This window comes from Hyla sarda, chromosome 5 (assembly GCF_029499605.1).
Source record: "Hyla sarda isolate aHylSar1 chromosome 5, aHylSar1.hap1, whole genome shotgun sequence".
In the NCBI taxonomy this organism is placed as follows: domain Eukaryota; kingdom Metazoa; phylum Chordata; class Amphibia; order Anura; family Hylidae; genus Hyla; species Hyla sarda.
In genome coordinates this window covers 167,355,216-167,378,824 of record NC_079193.1, presented here as the reverse complement: position 1 = coordinate 167,378,824, position 23,609 = coordinate 167,355,216, and the positions used below count along the sequence as shown (strand labels likewise).

The 23,609-nt window shown below is 42.6% G+C and overlaps 1 protein-coding gene across 3 annotated transcripts in view; it reads left to right on the top strand.

Annotated features, from left to right (window-relative positions):
* The window catches only part of NEK11 (NIMA related kinase 11), a 331,532-nt gene that overhangs the window by 218,738 nt on the left and 89,185 nt on the right, over positions 1-23,609 (top strand). For all 3 annotated transcript variants that reach the window (XM_056520669.1, XM_056520670.1, XM_056520672.1), the window contains exons 9-10: positions 1,569-1,657; positions 14,170-14,289. In XM_056520669.1, the coding sequence (XP_056376644.1) occupies positions 1,569-1,657; positions 14,170-14,289 (209 nt within the window). The remainder of the gene's footprint in view (positions 1-1,568; positions 1,658-14,169; positions 14,290-23,609) is intronic.

Below are 23,609 nucleotides of genomic sequence, written 5' to 3'. Positions count from 1 at the left end.
GGTGTAGATAGAATAAAGATGCAAGTGGCTTTACACAAAGCACAAACAGGAGGGAGGACAGTCCGAACCTTGGTCTAAGGGCATTACAGATGGAAATTCTCTCTGAGGTTGCATGTGGGAGCTTGACGTATGCACTAGGGGATTAGTACAATGACTGAATGGCTTGATAAATGACTGGATGGCTATAGGGCTCAGACTGGGTGGAAGATTTACCTTCCAACATGACAATGACCCTAAGCACACAGCCAAGACAACACAGATGTTGCTTTGGAAAAACTCTGTAAATGCCCTTGAGTGGCTGAGCCAGAGCCCTGACTTGAACTCAATGAAACTTCTCTGGAGGGACCTGAAAATGTCTGTCCAGGGACAGAGCCAAGCCTTTTGAGCTTGAGAGGATCTGCAGAGAAGAATGGTAGAAAATCCCCAAATCCAGGTGTGCAAACCTTGTGCCATCATCCCCAGGAGGACTGAAGGCTGCAATTGCTGTCAAAGGTGTTTTAACTAAGTACTTAGTAAAAGGTCTGAATACTTATGTAAATGCAATATTTTAGTTTTTCTTTTTCAATAAATTATCAAAAATGTCTAACATTCTGTTTTCACACACTCATTATGGAATGTTGAATGCAGAATGATTTGGGAAAAGGCTGCAATAAAAATAAAAAAATTAGAGCGTTTGAAGTCTGTCCAAATACTGATGAATTCCAAAGTTCAAATTTCCTGTATCAGTTCCCGGGTTCCTCCGCACTATACTTACCAGAACTACAGATAGCATCACCATTCAGCCAATTATTGGCTAAGACAGGGCAAAAGGGACAATGTGATACCACATGTAGCTCGGGAATGGGAACTGCATTCGAGACTGACCACCTATACCGAAGGCAGCAGGGGGATCGAGGGAGGTAAGTAGATACTTTTTTATTTTTTATTTTAAAACACTTCCTGGGAACATTAGTTAGGGTTTCGTACACATTGCCGTCGGGCTCCGTTATACAAGCTCTGTTGGCAAGTCTATCAGAATTATGGTAGTTTAGCAGAGAAAAAACTATTGCATGCATAATTTTTTTTCTCCGTTGAACTCTTGGAAATTACCGGATCTCAAATGGACCCCATTCAAGTCAGTGGGATTGGTCGGGACTCTGTGGGGACCTGATGGAGTCCATTGTGTTCCGACCCCTTTTTGGGGCTTTCGGCACAAAAAAAGAGCTGAACGGGTCCCTAATGGGACGGAGCACAGCGGCAATGTGAACTTTAAAAGAAAAAGAAATGCCGGATAACCCAGGCAATCATAACAGAGGGCAACAGTTTATCAAAACAAAGCAGCCACACAGGGGATTAGGATGTATAAATCTCTCAAAAGAACATTTTCAGAAACATTTACATTAATAATATGCTCAGTTTCACATAATTCAACAGTTTAGACAGATTTATCTTAGTAGGAAAACCTATCCCACGGAGGCCGTAGTTCTCCAACATCAGTATAAGCCAATACTAATAGAAAATAGTATGTAATTTTCTGATGAAGCATTTACATTTTTTAACTGAGTTGCTGTACTGTGGTTTGCTTTTAGAAGGTAAAATTAAAGCTCTACGGTTCAGATCTACAAGAAGAAAAAACAATAATCTGCCAAAAAGAAGCTGTCCAAATTAGAAACGCTGTGTAAGTAAAAACTTGCAAACCTTGTATTATCTTCTTCATTTGAGATAAAATAATTTCTGACAAGATTGTAAAGTGTTTCGAAATTCCTTAATGCTATATAAATTATTGTTCTTGTTATTATTATTATCATTTAATGCAGATTTGCCTCTGCACATTTTGGTGCAGATTATGCTTATGTTAAAAACTGTATGTATTTGAAATTTAAAAGTGTGAATTTTGCTGCAGATCTGCACTGTCGCCACAGCAACTATGCAATAATTGCAGATCTTTTGCAGATTTGACTTCCCTGTTGAAGCCAATGAAAAAAAATTGCAATAATTCGATATTTTGTCATAGTGACTACATTATATCTAATACTGCTGTATTTTGCACAAACAGGGGAACTCCATATACCTCTATACACACAAACAAATGAGTTCTCAAGACCTCCTAAGAATAAAACATACCACTTTATTATACACAAATATAAAACAGCAATCAAAAACTGGATGTTCATAGCAAAGAAAGTCAGTGTATAGCAGAAGAAAAGTATATATTGTGTACATTGCACACACTTTCTTTGTCTGCCTATAGTATGTCCACCTAATCCCCATTAAATTTGTTCCCTTCAGAGGCTAGTATGTCCCACTGCAATGGTGAGAAGGGTCAAACAACAGTGACGTTCCGTATCAAAGGTATCCCTAAACATACCAACATTAGTAATTACCGTACCTTTAAACTGAGGCAGGGATTTTATATGGAGACTCCTATTGTCTATTATCTATTCAGTCCCTCCCTTAGTTTATAGCAGAGAAAGTCAGTGTATAAAAGAAAAAAAAGTTCAGGAGATGAAATGTGCTTCGGGGTGCAGGAAAACCTGATTAAGTACTGCGGATCCGCTAATGTGACCCGGCCGCATGTGCAGTGCACCCAGACATCGTAGCTGATCTGCGATGTCTGAGTACACTGCAGTGCACTCAGCGATTTGCAGGCCCTGTTTGGCTGCTCGGAGTGGCGTATTGCCGCTGTGAGCAGGCCAGGGGGCGAGGTGGGGGGTGGCAACAGCTGGAGGCACACTATGGGTCGGGTCACAGGCGGATCAGTTACATGTGACCCTACCTTAACACTGACTTTCTTTGCTATGAACTTAGATCCAGTTTTTGATTGCTGTTTTATATTTGTGTATAAGTTGTATGTTTTTTTCTAAGGAGGTCTTGAGAAGTGACTTAACCCTGATCACTGCACCTAAAGCAGTTTAGGCTTTGTGAGACTCATCTGACCACCAATAGCACTATTGCAGTGGTCAGATGAGTCAAAATGGTGGCCTCTTCATAGTAGATTGCCAATTGGACTGATCAGTGCTGTGCCAATGCATAACACTGAACAGTAATAGCAACCAAAAGATTGCTCTAAATAGTCTCCTGTGGGACTTAAAAAATGTACCAAAAAAAAGTAGCACATTTTTTTTAAATATAAATGCGCCCCCTCCCTCAATAAAAATAAAATCACCCTTTTTCCCCCATTTTACAAATTTAATATATGTTAAAAATAAATAAATAATAAAATAATAATAAATTAACAAACAAACATATTAGGCATCCAGAAAAAATTAAAGCCCCATGTCTGCAATAAGGTTTGGAGGCCGGCCAAGGGCACCGGCATAACTGTGACGCATGGCCGGCTCCCAAACCTTATTGCAGACACAGGGCTGCGGTGGGGAATGCCCTGTGTGTAACACTCACGTTTCTGAAGACAGGAACTCCGGTGTATGTGGATCCGCTGGACCTGTGTGGCAGATGACTCGGACCGTGCCAGGGAGCGGAGTCTAAAGTGCCGATGGTCTTCACCAGAGCCCGCCACAAAGCAGGATGGGCTTGCAGCTGCAGGTGACACCCAGGTCGCAACCCCCGGCAACGGCTCGAACACACAGGTGGCTGAGGAGATGCGAAGCACAGAAGGGAGGAGACAACTCGTAGTCAGGATAGCTGTAGGTCAGGGCAGGTGGCACAGTAGCATAGCCGGGACGTAGCAGAAGTTCAGTAGGCAGACGGCAGAGAAGCAAGGTCACAAGAGCAGGAGATCTGGTACACGGCAAGGCAATACAAAGGAATGCTTTCTCTAGGGCACAAGGCAACAAAGATCCGGCAGAGAACTGCGGAGGGTGGAGGAATTTATCAACAAGACACAGGTGGTTACACTAATGAGCGTACTGGCCCTTTAAATCTTAAAGTTGCGGCGCACGCACGCCCTAAGGGATGGGGACACACGCGCCGGAGCAGAGAGGCGGAAGCAGACACAAGGAAAACACCCGGAGAGTGACGGACTGGGGCTCGCATGCGGGTGCGTCCCGCAATGCGAGTCCCAGCCCCGTCAACAGCAGAAGGTAAGGGGACCATGCGCTCACGGCCAGCATGTGAGGCAGGAGCGCATAGCGTAACAGTACCCCCCCGCCCTTCGGTCTCCCCCTCCTTTTACGAGAGAGGAAACTCCTGAGAAGGTCACTGTCCAGGATATTCTCCTCAGGTTCCCAAGATCTCTCCTCAGGACCATAACCCTCCCAGTCGACCCAAAAATGTTTTTACCTCTCACAGTTTTTGCAGAAAGGATCTGTTTAACTTTGTAGACTTTAGAGGAGCCGGAGACAGGTGTTGGGAGAGGATTCTTCTGAGAAAACCGGTTTACAACAAGAGGCGTGAGGAGAGAGACGTGGAAGGAATTGGGAATACGTAACGTAGCAAGTAGACAGAGTTTGTAGGAGACAGAATTGATCTTTTGTAGAATCTGGAAGGGACCAAGGTAGTGGGGACCGAGCTTGTAACAGGGGATCTTGAAGCGGATGTATTTGGATGAAAGCCACACCATGTCACCAGGAGAGAAGGACGAAGGAGGTCTTCTACCTTTATCCGCTTGCGCCTTCATGCGTGAAGAAGCCTGGGGCAATAATTGTCGGGTCTGTTGCCAGATGGTGGAGAAGTCACGGACCAGCTCATCAACAGCAGGCACACCGGAGGAGACTGGGAGAGGAAGAGGAGGATGGAGATGGAGTCCGTAGACAACAAAAAAGGGAGACGACCTCGTGGACTCGGAATCATCTTGGCAAGCTGAAACAAAATGCTGAAGATAAGTCTCAAGGATTTGATTGACCCTTTCCACCTGACCATTGGACTGAGGGTGGTAGGCCGAGGAGAAGTCCAGATTGATGTCCAGACAGTTACAAAGGGCTCGCCAGAACTTAGAAACAAACTGCACACCTCGATCCGAAACGATATGCTGTGGAAGACCATGTAAACGAAAGACATGCGACAAGAAGTACTTTGCCAGCTGCAGAGCAGATGGAAGACCTGGTAGAGGAATGAGCCATCTTGGAAAACCGATCTACCACGACCCAGATGACTGTGTTATTATGAGAAAGTGGCAGATCGGTGATGAAATCCATGGCAATATGGGACCAGGGCGTCTCTGGAATCGGTAAAGGCTGTAAGAGGCCTGCAGGTCTTTGCCGAGGAGTTTTGTCACGGGCACAAGTTACACAGGACCGAACAAAAGCAGAAACATCACGTTCAAGATGGGGCCACCAGTAGTGCCGGGAAATAAGAAGTAGGGTCTTGCTTATTCCAGGATGTCCTGCTGTCAAGGAAGAATTACCCATTTCAAGACCTTGCGTCTCAATCTGGTGGGCACAAAGGATTTTCCCTGAGGAACTTGCTGAATCTCGTCAGGAGCGGCAGGAATCAAATGGTCAGGAGGAATAATGTACCTAGGTGTGGAGTCCAAACCAATCACGTCAGAGGACCTGGAGAGTGCATCAGCCCTTATGTTCTTGTCTGCAGGACGGAAGTGAATGAAGAAGTTGAAACGGGAAAAGAACAGTGACCATCTTCCCTGGCGGGGGTTCAAACGCTGAGCAGACTGAAGGTATAGAAGATTCTTATGATCGGAGTAGATGCTGACCGGATGAGAAGAACCTTCCAGTAAATGTCGCCATTCCTCCAAAGCTAGCTTAATAATGAGGAGTTCACGATCTCCAATGGAGTAATTCCTCTCAGCAGAAGAGAAAGTCTTGGAGAAGAACCCACAAGTTACACTCTTGCCCTTGGCGTTTTTCTGTGTGAGGACAGCACCCGCTCCAATAGATGAGGCATCAACCTCCAACGCAAAGGGCCTCTCTGGATCAGGTCTTGTAAGCACGGGAGCAGAGGCAAATGCAGACTTTAAATGGGAGAAGGCCTCTTCAGCCTCTCGAGGCCAAGACTTAGGATTGGATGCTTTTTTAGTGAGAGCTACAATAGCAGCAACACAGGATGAAAAATGTGGGATAAACTGACGATAATAGTTAGCGAATTCCAGAAGGCGTTGAATTGCACGTAGGCCCAAGGGACGAGGCCAATCCAAAACTGCAGATAACTTATCTGGATCTATCTGCAGGCCCTGATGAGAGACAATGTAGCCAAGAAACGGAAGACTAGACTTTTCAAACAGGCATTTCTCCATTTTGGCGTAGAGATGATTCTTCCGTAGTCTCTGAAGAACCATTCGGATACGAATGAGGTTATACGCACCGCACAAGTCCAGCTTGGAGGACCTTGGCACCACGTAAACGGTCAAAAAGTTCAGAGATAAGAGGTAGAGGGTAACAGTTCTTGACCGTGATTTTGTTAAGTCCCCTGTAGTCAATGCATGAACGGAGTGAGCCATCCTTCTTCCCTACAAAGAAGAAATATGCTCCAGCAGGAGAAGAGGACTTACGGATAAATCCCTTTTGGAGATTCTCCTGGATATACTCAGCCACACAGGCAGCTGAGGAGATGCGAAGCACAGAAGGGATGAGACAACTCGTAGTCAGGATAGCTGTAGGTCAGAGCAGGCGGCACAGTAGCGTAGTCGGGACGTAGCAGAAGTTCAGTAGGCAAGCAGCAGAGAAGCAAGGTCAAGGTCACAAGAGCAGGAGATCTGGTACACGGCAAGGCAATACAAAGGAACGCTTTCTCTAGGGCACAAGGCAACAAAGATCCGGCAGAGAACTGAAGAGGGTGGAGGAATTTATCAACAAGACACAGGTGGTTACACTAATGAGCGTACTGGCCCTTTAAATCTTAAAGCTGCGGCGCAGAAGCAGAGGCAGGGGAACCACCCGGAGAGTGACGGACTGGGGCTCGCATGCGGGTGCGTTCCGCAATGCGAGTCCCAGCCCCGTCGGCAGTAGAAAGTAAGGGGACCATGCGCTCACGGCCAGCGTGTGAGGCAGGAGCGCATAGCATAACACTGTGTCTGTTCCTAGTGCATACGCAACGTATTTCTCACTGCTTGGAAGATTTGCAGCGCCAAATACGCTGCGTATCTGTCCATTGTGACCCTACCCTAATACAGACCTGTATACGGAAAAGTAAGAAAGGGCAACTTAAGCACACACTTTATTTTCTTACAAAAAAAAAGAATTTTTTTTTAAATGTAGTACAGTAACAGACAAGCATGTAAATATGGGTATCGTTTTAATCATTTTGGGGAAGATTTATCAAAACCTGTGCAGAGGAAGAGTGGTGCAGTTCCCCATAACAACAAATCAGATCGCTTCTTTGATTTTTAAAGAGGCCTGTGAAAAATTAAAGAAGCAATATGATTGGTTGCTATAGGCAGTTGCACCACTCTTCCGCTTAACATTTCTTGATAAATCTCCCCCATTGACTGACAAAATAAAGAGAACATGTCAGTTTTACCGTAAGGTGGGTGCATTGCGTAAAAAAAAAAAAACATGCAAAAAATTTTTTGTTTGTTTGTTTGCTTTTTCCAAATTCCCTCCACAAATAAATATTTATGGTTGTGCCATACATTATATGGTTACATTACAGGTTTACAGGTATCATACAAGGTTAAATTGGTGACTCAAAAAACACTCACATGGTTCTGTGGATGGAAAAAATTGTTATGCCTCTTTAGAAAGCAAAGTTTCAAATTGGCTGTGTCCTCAAAGCCTTAAAGGGAATGTGTCACCATTTTTATTTATTTAACCTCTTCAGGACATAGGGCGTATGGATACGCCCTGCATCCCGAGTCCTTAAGGACCGAGGGCGTATCCATACGCCCGTGGGAATTCCGGCCCCCACCGCTAGCCGGTTGGGGACCGGAGCCGGATGCCTGCTGAAATCGTTCAGCAGGCATCCCGGCATATCGCCCAGGGGGGTCATTATGCCCCCCCATGTCGGCGATCGCCGCAGATCGCTGGACAATTCAGCCAACGATCTGCGGCGATTCCGGGTCAATCGGGTCTCCAGTGACCCGATGACCCGGAATTACTGGCTGTTCGGGGCCGTCTCTGACGGCCCCGAACAGCCAGAGCCTGCAGGGGTGAGGTGGCACTGGTGCCACCTCACGATCGCCCTGATTCGTCGGCCGGATTACCGGCCGACCAATCAGGGCACCTGCTGCGGGTGTCACTCCCGCACCCGCTCCGCCCCTCTTCTGGAGGACGTGAGCGGGTGCGGGACGTGCACCCCGGGTGCTGGGACCCCGATCCCCGGCGCCCCTGTTGGGATCGGGGCCCCAGGAGCAGCGGCGGCGGCGGTGACGACGAGGGACTGACCTGCAGCGTCTGGATCGTTGGAGGTGAGTGACAGCCTCCTGCTGTTGCTTAGCAACAGCTCCCAGCATGCAAAAAGGGCATGCTGGGAGCTGTAGTTATGCAACAGCAGGAGGCAGACCACCACAACTCCCAGCATTCCCTTATGGGCATGCTGGGACTTATGGTTTTGCAACAGCTGGAGGCACATTCTTTCTATGGAAAAGTGTACCTTCAGCTGTTGTATAACTACAACTCCCAGCTTGCACAAACAGCTAAAGTGCATGCTGGGAGTTGTAGTGGTGCATCTGATGGTTGCATAACTACAACTCCCAGCATGCCCGTTGGCTGTCGGTGACTGCTGAGAGTTGTAGTTTTGCAACAGCTGAAGGCACACTGGTTGTGAAACTCAGAGTTTTTTTTTTTTTTTGCCTAACTCAGTGTTTCACGACCGGTGTGCCTCCAGCTGTTGCAAACTACAACTCTCAGCAGTCACCGTACACCATGCACCGTACATGCTGGGAGTTGTAGTTTTGCAACAGCTGGAGGCACACTGGTTGTGAAACACTGAGTTAGGTCACAAACTCCGTGATACATAACCAGTGTGCCTACAGCTGTTGCAAAACTGCAACTCTCAGCAGTCACCGACAGCCAACGGGCATGCTGGGAGTTGTAGTCATGCAACAGCTGGATGTCCCCCCCAATGTGAATGTACAGGGTACACTCACATGGGCGGAGGATTACAGTAAGTATCTGGCTGCAAATTTGAGCTGCCGCAAACTTTCTGCTGCAGCTCAAATTGCCAGCGAGAAACTACTGTGAACCCCCGTCCGTGTGACTGTACCCTAAAAACACTACACTACACTAACACAAAAAATAAAATAAAAAGTAAAAAACACTACGTATACACATACCCCTATACAGCCCCCCTCCTCTCCCCAATAAAAATGAAAAACGTCTGGTACGCCACTGTTTCCAGAACGGAGCCTCCAGCTGTTGCAAAACAACTCCCAGTATTGTCGGACAGCCGTTGACTGTCCAGGCATGCTGGGAGTTTTGCAACAGCTGGAGGCACCCTGTTTGGGAATCACTGGCGTAGAATACCCCTATGTCCACCCCTATGCAATCCCTAATTTAGGCCTCAAATGCGCATGGCGCTCTCACTTTGGAGCCCTGTCGTATTTCAAGGCAACAGTTAAGGGTCACATATGGGGTATCGCCGTACTCGGGAGAAATTGTGTTACAAATTTTGGGGGGTATTTTCTGCTTTTACCCTTTTTAAAAATGTAAAATTTTTGGGAAAACAAGCATTTTATGTAAAAAAAATAATTTTTTTTTACATATGCAAAAGTCGTGAAACACCTGTGGGGTATAAAGGTTCACTTAACCCCTTGTTACGTTCCCCGAGGGGTCTAGTTTCCAAAATGGTATGCCATGTGTTTTTTTTTTTGCTGTCCTGGCACCATAGGGGCTTCCTAAATGCGGCATGCCCCCAGAGAAAAATTTGCGTTCAAAAAGCCAAATGTGACTCCTTCTCTTCCGAGACCTGTAGTGCGCCAGCAGAGCACTTTTCACCCCCATATGGGGTGTTTTCTGAATCGGGAGAAATTGGGCTTCAAATTTTTAGGGGTATTTTCTGCTATTACCCTTTTTAAAAATAAAATTTTTTGGGGAAAACAAGCATTTTAGGTAAAATTATTATTATTTTTTTTACATTTGCAAAAGTCGTGAAACACCTGTGGGGTATTAAGGTTCACTTTATCCCATGTTACATTCCCCGAGGGGTCTAGTTTCCAAAATGGTATGCCATGTGTTTTTTTTTTTGCTGTTCTGGCACCTTAAGGGCTTCCTAAAGGTAACATGCCCCCCAAAAACCATTTCAGAAAAACGTACTCTCCAAAATCCCCTTGTCGCTCCTTCCCTTCTGAGCCCTCTACTGCGCCCGCCCGAACACTTTACATAGACATATGAGGTATGTCCTTACTCGAGAGAAATTGGGCTACAAATAAAAGTAAAAACTTTGTCCTTTTACCCCTTGTAAAAATTCAAAAATTGGGTCTACAAGAACATGTGAGTGTAAAAAATGAAGATTGTGAATTTTCTCCTTCTCTTTGCTGCTATTCGTGTGAAACACCTAAAGGGTTAAAATGCTGACTGAATGTCATTTTGAATACTTTGGGGGGTGTAGTTTTTATAATGGGGTCATTTATGGGGTATTTATAATATGAAGACCCTTCAAATCCACTTCAAACCTGAACTGGTCCCTGAAAAATACTGAGTTTGAAAATTTTGTGAAAAATCGGAAAATTGCTGCTGACCGTTGAAGCCCTCTGGTGTCTTCCAAAAGTAAAAACACGTCAATTTTATGATGCCAACATAAAGTAGACATATTGTATATGTGAACCAAAAAAAAAATGTGTTCGTAATATCCATTTTCCTTACAAGCAGAAAGCTTCAAAGTTAGAAAAATGCAAAATTTTCAAATGTTTCATCAAATTTACGGATTTTTCACCAAGAAAGGATGCAAGTATCGACAAAAATTTACCACTATGTTAAAGTAGAATATGTCACGAAAAAACTATCTCGGAATCAGAATGATAACTAAAAGCATTCCAGAGTTATTAATGTTTAAAGTGACAGTGGTCAGATGTGCAAAAAACGCTCCGGTCCTTAAGGCCAAAATGGGCTCCGTCCTGAAGGGGTTAAAAAAAAATGAAAGATGAAGATGAAGCATTTCATTTATGTATTTAGTTTTAGGATGTAGTTTTAATGTTATTTATTAATAAAGTGTGTACTGGACGCTGCCATATTGTAGTCTCTTTGTGGTGTGTCACTTCACAACACTTGCACAGTTGCTTTTTGGCAGGCACAAGGGCATGGGAAAGTTAAGACTGGGAGTGTCTCATAGAAAAGCATCGACTGCTTACTGCACATGTGCAGGGTAAAGGGTGGTGAAATGAAAAGGGGAGCCCAAGCCATTTTCTTGAAGTCCCTGAGGAACAGGGACCTATCAATGGAGCAGAGAGCATCAGAGAGGTGGATGGGGGAGGGGCACCACACAGTCACACACATAACACAGTCCTGCCCTGGTCTCCTTTCAGCTCACTCTGCAGACATCAGACAGGAGCAGATTATACAAAGTTTAGAGCTTCCGTCCCTTCCGTCCTCCTTCCCCCTTCTCACCTCTGTGACCTGCCTGTCAGTCCTGACGCTCAGCTCCCTGCACAGCCCCAACCTCCTCAATGTGTAGACCTCCCCACTGATTGTCACACACAGCTTTCCAAGGCTCCTGATCTGCTTAGTACTGAAACATTTCTGGCCAATAATGAGCCTGGGAAAGCTGTGTGTGGCATTCAGACCCTTCAATGACTCATGGCCCTGTAATGATAACAGTCTAACTGTCACACACAGCTTTTCCAAGCTCCTGAATCTGTACTAAGCAGATCACATGCCATTCAGGAGCCTGGGAAAGCTGTGTGAGACAGCAAGGCTCTGTTATCATTACAGGGCTATGAGTAATTTCAGGGCATAACTGTAACACACAGCTTTACCAGGTTCCTTAATTATTATAAACGTTTCAGTACAGTGCATATCACGTGCCCTTCAGGAGCCTGGGAGAGCCATGTTTGAGAGCTACGCTCAGTACAAAGTCTGTATGTGTCTCTGTACTGAGCGTGTGTGCGTCACTGACTGTCTGTTCCTTACTGGGTCACTGCAGACTGACTGCAAAGGGAAATGTTTACACTAGACTGTGAACCATGGAGTAGATCTGTTAAAATGTCATCCACTGGTATTGCAAAATGCTGCATACGAAGCAGATTCTTCCTATATATATATATATAATTATACAATTAATCTATAGCAGCTGTACTTCACCATTGTTCAGTCACCAACAAGATGGCGCGGCACAGTGGAATTTCTCCGCCTTCTCTTGTACAGACACAAGAGGAAGGGAGGTGTGAGGTCACCAGCAAGGAGAGGGGTGGGTCAAATTTGCAGCAGCCAAGTTTCAAGTTACTTTCTCTTTACATTCTCATTTAACCCCTTAAAGACTCAGACAATTTTATTTTTACGTTTTCTTTTTTTCCTCCTCGCCTTCCAAAAATCATAACTCTTTTATATTTTCATCCACAGACTAGTATGAGGGCTTGTTTTTTGCGCGACCAGTTGTCCGTTGTAATGCCATCACTCACTTTACAATAAAATATATGGTGCAACCAAAAAATACTATTTGTGTGGGGAAATTAAAAAGAAAACCGCTATTTTGCACATTTTGGAAGGTTTTGTTTTCACGCCGTACAATTTACGGTTACGGTTTTAACCAAATTAGTACATTTAAAATCCCCCTATTTTGAAGACCTATACCTTTTTCATTTTTCCGTATAAGCGGCAATATGAGAGCTCATTTTTTGCGCCATGATTTGTTCTTTTTATTGATACCATATTTGCTTATATAAAACTTTTAATACATTTTTATTATTTTTTTAAATAAAATGTTATAAAAAAGCAGCAATTTTGGACTTTTTTTTTTACGTTCACGCCATTCACCATACGGTATCATTAACATTATCATTTTAATAGTTCGGATATTTACGCACGCAGCGGTACCAAATATGCATATAAAAAATGTTTACACTTTTTGGGGGTGAAATAGTAAAAATGGAACAATTTACGTTTTTATTGGGGGAGGGTTTTTTTCACATTTTTTTTACTTTAAAAAATTTTTTTTTTAAACTTTAACTTTTACACTTTATTAGTCCCCATAGGGGACTATTTATAGCAATCATTCGATTGCTAATACTGTTCAGTGCTATGTATAGGACACAGCACTGATCAGTATTATCGGTCATCTTCTGCTCTGGTCTGCTCAATCACAGACCAGAGCAGAGGACCCATGGAAGGCAGCGGAGGCAGGTGAGGGGACCTCCGTATGCCGTCCCGGATGATCGGATCGCCGTGACACATTCCCTTTAATAATATCCTTGAGGGGATAACACAGTGGTTAAAGGAAATGGTCATCCTGTTCACCCACACTAAACCCAATATTTTAGGTGATCAAATGCTAGAAAAAGTGGAAACTCAGAATTAGATTTGACTCACAGCATTAGGCTCCATTCTGGGCCTTTATCTCAGATTCTGTTTAAAGAACAAGGCAAAAATACACTGCATGCTGTATTTTTTGTCCCATTAAAATCCTACAAAATGATGAATAACATACAGAAACCAGACAGACCCCATTAATAGTGTCTCTTGGGATCCATCGGGGGATGTCATGTAGCAGACCGGCCAGTCACATTCATTCCTCCTAAACATGATCTGAAATAGAGGCCCGGACAGAGCCTCTGATGCAGATGGGTACATAGCCTTAGAAAAGCAGTTAATACCCTTGACTGTATTGCCACATACAACCTAGCAACAGTCATTTAAACACTGTTTAAGAAGAACAAGGCAATGTTTTTCCAATCCTGTACTTCCCTTTTAATTATTTATCATTACCATTTACTTTTATAATATTATTATATTTTAAGTTTCACTGTGAACTGTTTATCTAGAGTTGCCTGAATCCTAGGAAAGCAGCTAACTTTTGGAAATGTCTGTTTGATGTTAGAAGTAGGTCAAGAGAAGGAGCTAAAACTGCATTTTTATGACTTAGTGTCTTGTCATTATGGAACTTGTCATTTCTCTGTTTTAACTTGATTTTCCCATAATTATTTCTACACAATGAGATTTTCAAAGTAGGATTTAAAGTGATTAGAATGAAATGTAAGTTCTTCTAGTAAATTATACTTCTAATTCATGGTTCACCTGCCGTGTCATTATTAATGCTTGCTGTTTGATTCAGTTAAGCTGCATAATGTTCATACTAAGCTGTGAAATAGATTTTAATATAGTGAAGTAAGTGAGCAAAGACTTTGGGGAGTGTTTGATCAGTAATTTTGAAAATATTAGTTCCTTACTCTTAGTTTCTGTGTTTTTACAGTCAGAGAAAGTTCCATCTTCAGACTCTTCGAGAACTTTCTGAAGTGCAGAAAATGACCCCAAGAGAAAGAATGAGGCTAAGAAAGCTGAATGCTGCAGACGAGAAAGCAAGAAGACTAAAGTGAGAAACATATCACTAATGTGGGGTTGGAAATCACCTGTAACTTCTCAGATAGTCCATGCACATAGTGTACTTCTGCAGGACCTAATTCCTGCAGGAATGCATGGATACAGAGTTCCTGCACTTTTTACGTAGCAGGAACACTAGGGGAGATTTACCAAAACCAGTCCAGAGGAAGGAAAAGTTGCTGAGTTGCCCAAAACAACCAATCAGATTGCTTCTTTCACTTTTGAAAAGGCCTCTGAAAAATGAAAAAAGCGATTGGTTGCTATGGGCAACTCAGCAACTTTTCCTCTGGACAGGTTTTGATAAATCTCCTCCACTGTTCCCATTAGCAGGAGTCCTGCAGGACCAGACCTTGTGTAAAAATCTTTGGTGAGTTCCCATACTTTTTTTCCCCATTTTCTGATCAACTGGTGCCAGAAAGTTAAAAAGATCTGTTAAAAAGATCTGTAAATTACTTCTATTTTCTATATAGTTTTTTCTATTTAGTTTTTTTCTGTCTGACCACAGTGCTCTCTGCTGACACCTCTGTCCATTTCAGGAACTGTCCAGAGCAGGAGAGGTTTGCTAAAGGGATTTGCTTCTAGACAAATTCTGATACAAACAGAGGTGTCAGCAGAGAGCAGAGAGATAAGAACTATACAATTTCCTCTGTAGAATACAGCAGCTAATAAGTACTGGAAGGATTAAGATTTTTAGATAGAAGTAATTTACAAATCTGCTCAACTTTTTGGCACCAATTGATTTAAAAAAAAAAAAATTGTTTGCCACTGGAGTACTCCTTTAACTGCCCCAAGCCCCCACAGCTGCTATTCTAAGTTTTCCGGGTGTCCACTGCTGATTGCTTTTTCTGACAACATTTTGCTTATGGTGGAAATTACCTCTCAGCGCAGCCATTTACTGCAAAAAAATAAAAATAAAATTATAAGAAGCGGACAGCAGCAGGCACTGAGAGATTAGAATAGCAGCTGTGTGCAGGTGAGTATGCCTTCTTTTTTTATGTTTCACACATCCACACTGCATTACAAAATATTTCTCTTGCCCTGAAATCCCTATTAACTAATTTATGCCTGTCAGTCAGAATAGCACCCTTTTTTTGACACCTTTAAAAAATTAATGAACACATCTATTTATTTTTAGATTGTAGACAGTGATTAAAAGTTCTTTAGTATAACGTGAAACTTCTAGATCCCAGTGTAAAATGATTAACTGTACTGTACGTCATATTCTTAGATTCCATTCTGGGAAATTGGCTAGAGAGGGGAGCTAAAGCTAGGCTCATACAGTGTTTTTTCAGGCATATTTTATTGGTAAAAATACATCCACAAAATCGAAGACAAATTCTGTCTCCATTTTTTACATTAAAATTGCTCTATGTAAGTCGTAGGAAAAATGGTTGTCTGTGGATTTTATAGATGCATTTGATACAGCCTCGTAAATAAGTACGCATCTGTATTTTTACATATTGTCTGCGCAGACAATCACGTTCTCATAGACTTACATAGAGCACATTAATGAAAACAATGCGGACACAATGTGGACACAATGTGGACACAATTTGTCCATGAATTAAATATGTCTGAAAGAGCACTGTGTGAACAATGGTAATCTAGTATTGATCATCAATGTATACATTTTATCTCAATTTCAGCAAGATATGGTCTGAACAAAATGTACTAATTTTGCAAAAAAATATCTCCATACGCAGTCCCTTGTATTTGTTCTCAGATTCTTTTAATACTGCAGTAATACATGGAGAACTTTTCCACTGTGTCATTGACTTTTAAAATGCTTTCAAGTATAGAAGGTGTGCAGAATAAATATAAACCCAGCATTGAGTGCTTTATAAAAGGCATGCACACTATACTTAACCGGACCCCTGCCAGCTGCTAAAAATCAAATTAAAGGAACAAGTATAAAAAGAATTTCAACTCACTGTACCTTGCTGGAAATGTGATGTGGTTTGGCCTTTTTCAGGACTTGACATGGACCTAAATAAAGGAATGTAAATTATTACAGTTGTCAGACCTCCCTGGTTCCTTACAAAAGTTCTAAAATATACCTATTTCTTTTTGCCATTTGGAGCAGAAAAGGAATGATGAACTTATGCTATAGGCATATGATATCATGTAAGAAAGGTGTGACTAACTCAACCTAGTAAAGCAAGCAACCAAGGTCTGGTGAAGGGCATTTAAACCCTTAACTAAAAGCCAAATATATCAAACCATAATAGAAAAAGAACTTCAGTCCTCGTGATTCTAGCACATACACATATGGGGGGAGATTTATCATTATTTGTCTATTGTAGACACAGTTCTGCCCCTTTACACTGCTTGTCTAATTTAAACTCTTGCTCAGAATTTACTAAGGCTGTACACTCCTTTGATAAATCTTGTGCAAATATAGAAAGCCCCCCCCCCCCCCTCGCTCTACCGTACACTCCTTCTCTACCTCACAGGAAAAGTGGACGTAGGGATTTTGCTCTTTTGCTTTGAGGCCAGGATTCCATTGAGGTTTTTTGTCCATCATAAAAAATGCCAGAAAAACTGTCCCAGCTTTTTCCTGCATTTTGTCAGTTTTTCTTGTGTTTTTTCTGGTGTGTGGAAACAAAAAAATTTACTAAACTTTTTGTTGTTTTTTTTTCTTCGAAATTTAGATACGTGAATGCGGAGGACTATGCCAGATTTTGTGGATTGCGACGATGAACAGCGTTTTTTTTAAATGTCAATAAAAGGGTTAACGAGGGCTGTGGGGCTGTGGAGTGTTTTTTAAATACATTTTATTTTCAATGTGTTGTTTTTTTTTATAATTGAATTTTCAGGCTTATTAGTGGAAGGTGTCTTGTAGACAGTATCTATTACTAGGCCGGGGCTTAGCGTTAGCCCCCAAAACAGCTGGCACTAACCCCCAATTATTACCCCGGTACCCATCGCCACAGTGGTGCCGAGAAGAGCTGGTACCAACAGGCCCGGAGCATCAATAATGGTGCTCCTGGGCCTATGTGATAACAGGTTGGCATTATTTAGGCTGGGGAGGGCCAGTAACAATGGTCCTCGCCCACCCTGGTAACGTCAGGCTGTTGCTTGGTATCTGGCTGAGGGAACCACTCCCTTTTTTTTTATTCATTAAAAAAAAACGCATAGGGTTCCCCCTATTTTTAGTATCAGATTTTGGGGCTAACGCTAAGCCCCGGCCTAGTAATGGATTCCATCTATAAGACAGCTTCCACTACTACCCCTGAAAATTCAATTATAAAAAACAAGACACATTGAAAAAAAAATACTCCCCCACAGCCCTCGTTAACCATTTTATTGAAATAAAAAAAAACGCTGGTCATCGTCGCAGTCCACCGAATCTGACGTAGTCCTCTGCATTCACGTATCTGAAATGAGAAGAAAAGAAAAACAAGAAATATGGGTTAGTAAATTTTTTGTGCTCTCCCCTGGGAAGAGTGCACATAATGCAGTGTGTTCCTAAACAGGGAGCCTCCAATTGTTTCTAAACTACAACTCCCATCATGGGGGGGCTGTAGTTAAGAAACAGCTGGAGTCTCCCTGTTTGGGAACACACTGCCAGAAAGGCTCTGATCCCATTATGCAAAACGCATAATGTGAACAGAGATCTGTCCCTCTGCCCTTGGAATACTATTCCTATCATGGGACAGAGCCTGTCCCATGATGGGAGTAGTTGTAGTACCGCAGTGCTGCTGAGGGATGGCACTTGCACATCCCCCGGCTGTGGGACTTTTAGGACTACTACTCCCATCATGGACAGAGTCTGTCCATGATGGGAGTTATAGTCCAGGGCTGAGGTGCAGATCGCACTGGGTCATTCTACAGGGACCCGCTGCGATCCGCATTTAAGTTAACAAGCCGGCGGTACATGCGTCTACACTGCGCTGTCGCCGGCTTCTATATAAACTGCAATAATTCATAATCCCCGCCGCCGGGAGAGGGGAGCTCTGATTGGTCAATAGCTATCCACCAGTCAGAGCTCCCATGTTCCGGTGGCGGGGATTATGAATTATGTCAGTGTATATGCAAGCTGGCGGGCAGCGCGATGTAGACGCGTGTAAGGCCGGCTTGTATAGTTAATAAATTCGGATTGCAACAGATCTCCAGAGAATGATCTGCTGCGATCCGCATTTAAATTAAAAAGCCGGCGGTACATGCAGCTACACTGCGCTCCTGTGCTCCTATATACACTGACATAATTCATAATCGCTGCCACCTAAACACGGGAGCTCTGATTAAGGGATAGCTATTGACCAATCAGAGCTCCCCTCTCCCGGCAGAGATTATGAATTATTACAGTGTATATAGGAGCGCAGTGTATCTGCATGTACCGCCGGCTTTTTAATTTAAATGTGGATCGCAGCAGATCATTCTCTGGAGATCTGTTGCGATCCGCATTTATTAAAGGGGTTATCCAGGAAAAAACTTTTTTTTACATATATATATATATATATATCAACTGGCTCCAGAAAATTAAACAGAATTGTAAATTACTTCTATTAAAAAATCTTAATCCTTTCAGTACTTATGAGCTGCTGAAGTTGAGCTGTTCTTTTCTGTTTAAGTTCTCTCTGATGACACTTGTCTCGGGAACCGCCCAGTTGAAAAGCAAATCCCTATAGCAAACCTCTTCAACTTCAGCAGCTGATAATTATTGCAAGGATTAAGATTTTTTAATAGAAGTTATTTACAAATCTGTTTAACTTTCTGGAGCCAGTTGATATAAAAAAAAAAAAAAGTTTTTTCCTGGAATACCCCTTTAACTATACAAACATGTGTCTACAATGCGCTGCCACCGGCTTCTATATACACTGTAATAATTCATAATCCCCGCCGGAACACGGGAGCTATGATTGGTGGATAGCTATTGACAAATCAGAGCTCTCCTCTCCCGGCAGCGGGGAATATGAATTATTACAGTGTATATAGAAGCCGACGGCAGCACAGTGAAGACGCATGTACCGCCGGTTTGTATAGTTAATAAATGCGGATCGCAGCAGATCTCCAGAGAATGAGCTGCTGAGATCCACATTTAAGTTAAAAAGCCAGCGGTACATGCGTCTACACTGCGCTGCCGCGGGCTCCTATATACAGTTCTTATAATTCATAATCCCCGCTGGGAGAGGGGAGCTCTGATTGGTGAACAGCTATTGACCAATCAGAACTCCTGTGTTTCGGCGGCGGGGATTATGAATTAAGACAGTATACAGGAGAGGCGGGCAGCGCAGTGGAGCCGCATGTACCGCCGGCTTGTATAGTTAATAAATGCGAATCGCAGCGGATCTCTGGATAATGACCTGCTGCGATCTGCACCTCAGCCCCTGGACTACATCTCCCATCATGGGCAGAGTCTGTCCATGATTGGAGTAGCAGTCCTTACTGTGTCAAAATAGACACTTTGGTACGTGTCCTCCGAGGTGGTGTATATTTGCGCAATTTTTTTGCACAAAAAAACGCAATTTGTAAATTCGATTCTACAGTAGAAAGTGCTCTATCGTAAACTTAACCGTAGACAAGGGGATAAAAAATTCTATCAAAATGTGCGCAACAAAAAGATGCAAAAAAACACTTGCGCAAATTTTTGCGCAAAAAAATAGACACAAAACAGCTCTATATACAATGATGAATTCCCCCCATGGTCTATTTTATTAGCAAATAAAAACAACTAATCGGAGACTACAGTAAAAAGTCAACTCTGCATGGCCACTGTGAGTAAAGCTCAGGCTGGATAGGAGGTAGAACATATAGTAAAGCAGCTATCTGTATAGAGTCCCCCCCTATTTTCATTATCAGCCAGACACCAAGCAGCAGCCTGATGTTACCTAGGTGGACGAGGACCATTGTTTTTGGCCCTCCCAGACTATATATTGCCAGCCTTTTACCGCCTAGGCCCAGGAGTACCACTTCTTATGCTCCTGGCCTGTTGGTACTGGCCCTTCCCAGTACCTCTGTGGCAGTGGGTAGCAGGGTAATATTTGGGGGTTAGTGTTAGCTGTTTTTGGGGATAAGGCTAAGCTTTGGCTTAGTAATGGACTCCACCAATGAAATGACTTCCACTACTAAGCTTTTAAGGTAACAAAAAACACACATATATTAAAAAAATGTATTACAATAAACACTCCCCCTACAGCCTTGTTAACCATTTTATAAAAAAAATATACAGGTCATCCATGTTGTCTACCAAACCCCAAGTAATCATCCACACTCAGAAAAAGAAAAGAAAAACACAAAAATGGATTAGTACATTTTGGGCTCTCTTCCCTGGGGAAATTGCCTATAAAAGGTCTGTTCACATTTTTCTTATTTAACATGCTTTTTTTTTCTTTTCTTTTTCTACAAGAAGGCATGCTTAAATTACATATATAATATGGATATAATACTACCACACACTGTGCCTCTAAATATAATACAGCCACACTGGGTCCCTGAATATAATATTGCCACACACTGCCCCCTGAATATCTGAATATAATACTACCACGCACTATTCCCCTCGGATATTATTTAGCCACACACTAACCTCCTTGGATATAATATTGCCTTACACTTGCCCCTGAATATAATATAGACACATACTGTATCCATTAAATGTATAAGTAGAACACAATGTGCCCCAGTAAACCAGTGCCACTTTAAATGCCATTGGAAAATAATAGTGCAGCACATAATGCAATCTCTATCTCACTGACACCTGACTACCATTTTATGTCTTTTCTATTAATAATGTTGATGCAGTCTGCAGAGCATTTTTTGGTGTCAAGAGGAATAGACCATGATAACTGATAAACTATGGGAACTGCTGTCAGGGGTTAACCTCCATCCAGAGTAGCAGTGGAGGGAATCTGTTGCCTGTGTTCAGGTATATAAGGGACTATTGATAGTATTCAGAACATTGGGAAGACTAGATTTGCTGAATAGTTCCTATCTGCTGACACATTCCAAGTTTTTATGTATAGACCTTTTTTCCTGTGACATCCTTGACCTCGCTTTTTTTAGCAATGCAATTTACTAGTATATAACTCACAAGGCGACAACCTCAGGAATCAGCATCAGCCTAAAACAGGAGGAGGAAGGAAAACATGCAGGGTGATAGGATTGGGGGGTGGAGCTGAACTCTGCACTGTATAGCATGTATAGATAAGGACCTTTTGCAGGCTACAATTTAAAAGAATAAGTGATATAGGGGGGATTTATCAAGGCATTTAGAAAGCTTTTTAAATGGCTTTTTTCTCTGTTTGTCGCAAATAATGTCACACAATGGGTCTGTAAGATTTTTTGTGAGACAATTGCTTTAGAAACATTTCCATGATTTTTACCCATTTAGAGCACTTTGTGCAGTGGTCACTGATTTACTAAGTGTGAATTTTCGCATGATCCCAGAAATAGACAGTTTCTCAGGTCAATTCAGCCCTGCCCTACATTTTCTTTGCGACTTTTGAGTCAGGGTATATGCGACTTTTCACACAAAAGTCACATGCGCGCACATAATCTGCAACTTTTTTAGAAGTTGCATGAGCGAAATTTATCAAAGTTCGTGTGCCGTTTGATAAAGCTGGCACACGTCTGCAACTATTACAGCAACTTTTGTGCTCTAAAATGGCAGCCCACCAGGAATCTAATGTCAGTGGCTGGGGAACCTGATTTTTCCACCCTACACCTCGATGCCCTAAGGCTTCTGCCTAAATTGCTTTATAGTACCGCCGACCCTGCCTATACTACTCAACATCTGGGTAAACAAACTTGTCAGTCTTCACCAGTGCAACAAGCTGATTCGTTTTCTGACAGCTAATATGCACCGAAGGGACACACAGCATTGTCATAGAAGGCACAGCTGATAACAAGTGCTATGAATAACTGTACCTACTAACACTACTATAGGGCATACAAAAATGCAAGAATGACCTCTGTGCACCTCATGATTCTGTCCTTAATGTCCTGGAAGCTAACTTTATTTACTACAAAAAGTAAATCCCATACTGAAAAATAATTAACACTCCAGACACATAGGGGAGATATTCAAAACTACTGTAACTGTGATGTTCCATATAATAGAGAAAGTCAATATGTCTGGCACAGTTTTTTCTGGTAAATTGCACTGTTTAGATGTGAGCCTGAATCCCTATGCAGGAGCTGCGCAGGTGGGGTGTTAATACCGTTAATGCACAAGACAATATATCGAAATGTATGAAAATAGACGAAAGAATTGCACTCACCACCTCTGGAAATAGTAGTTTTTCTTTATTGCTGGTGCTTTACAAAGTGACAGCGTGCAGCGGATAGCATAATCTGCAGTGGGCGAGGACGCCGGAATGTTTTGTAGGATCCAACTACTTCTTCAGATCATGCCTCCTGCTGACGTCAGTACCATTTAAAGACCAAAAGCTGATGTGAGCAGGTCAAGTTTGTCATCTAATCCTAGTTTACCTTGTGCGTCTGTGCGGAGGATCCACTCAGTCTCCGCACGAAGCAATGCTTTTTCCTATCCATACATTTCTTCGCCAGGATCCTTTGGATCCAGAAAAACTTCAGATGTTCCCTGTTACTACCATGGACCTCTTGGAAGTGTTTAATTACTCTTGGGAAGCACTTTTCTGATCTAAATGAGGAAATATGTTCGCGAAAGCGTTCACAGGGCGAGTAGTACTGCCAATAGAAAAACATCTGCACTCGCAAGTAAGACCGTATATAACATAGTCTGAACGGCAGCAGATTGATTCCTTAATCCTAACTGGAACCCCACATATGTTAAGGCATATTCCTACCACATAGTGGGGGCACCAGTTGCAATTTTTACATTTGTAATTTCCTATAATAGAGGAATTGTGCAGCCAGTTAGATTTTTCATTAGAGAACCTGCTACGTGTGACAGCATCACTGGGATTCGGTACTCGCTTAAATGCTACCAGCGGTTTATTCTGGGCATATTTACTGAGTATCGGATCCTTCTGTATAAGGTACCAATTACACTGAATAATGTTTCTAAAAACATTGGACATTGGACTATATGCAAATGTAAAACAAAAGCGGGGATCCTCTTTAGTTACTCTTTTGTTTCTTTTACTTTTCTGGGTGGATCTTTGTAGTAGTACATTTCTATCTTGTTTGTTAGCTTTGTTATAAGCTCTTGATAGTACTTCATGAGGATATCCTCTATCGAGCAGATGCTTATACTGGTCCTTTGCTTGATTTTCAAAGTTTAATTGTGTACTATTAATCCTTTTCAACCTTAGGAATTGTCCAAAAGGGTCAGCTGATTTAATGGTTTGTGGGTGGTAGCTGCCATAATGCAGCAGTGTGCTGCCT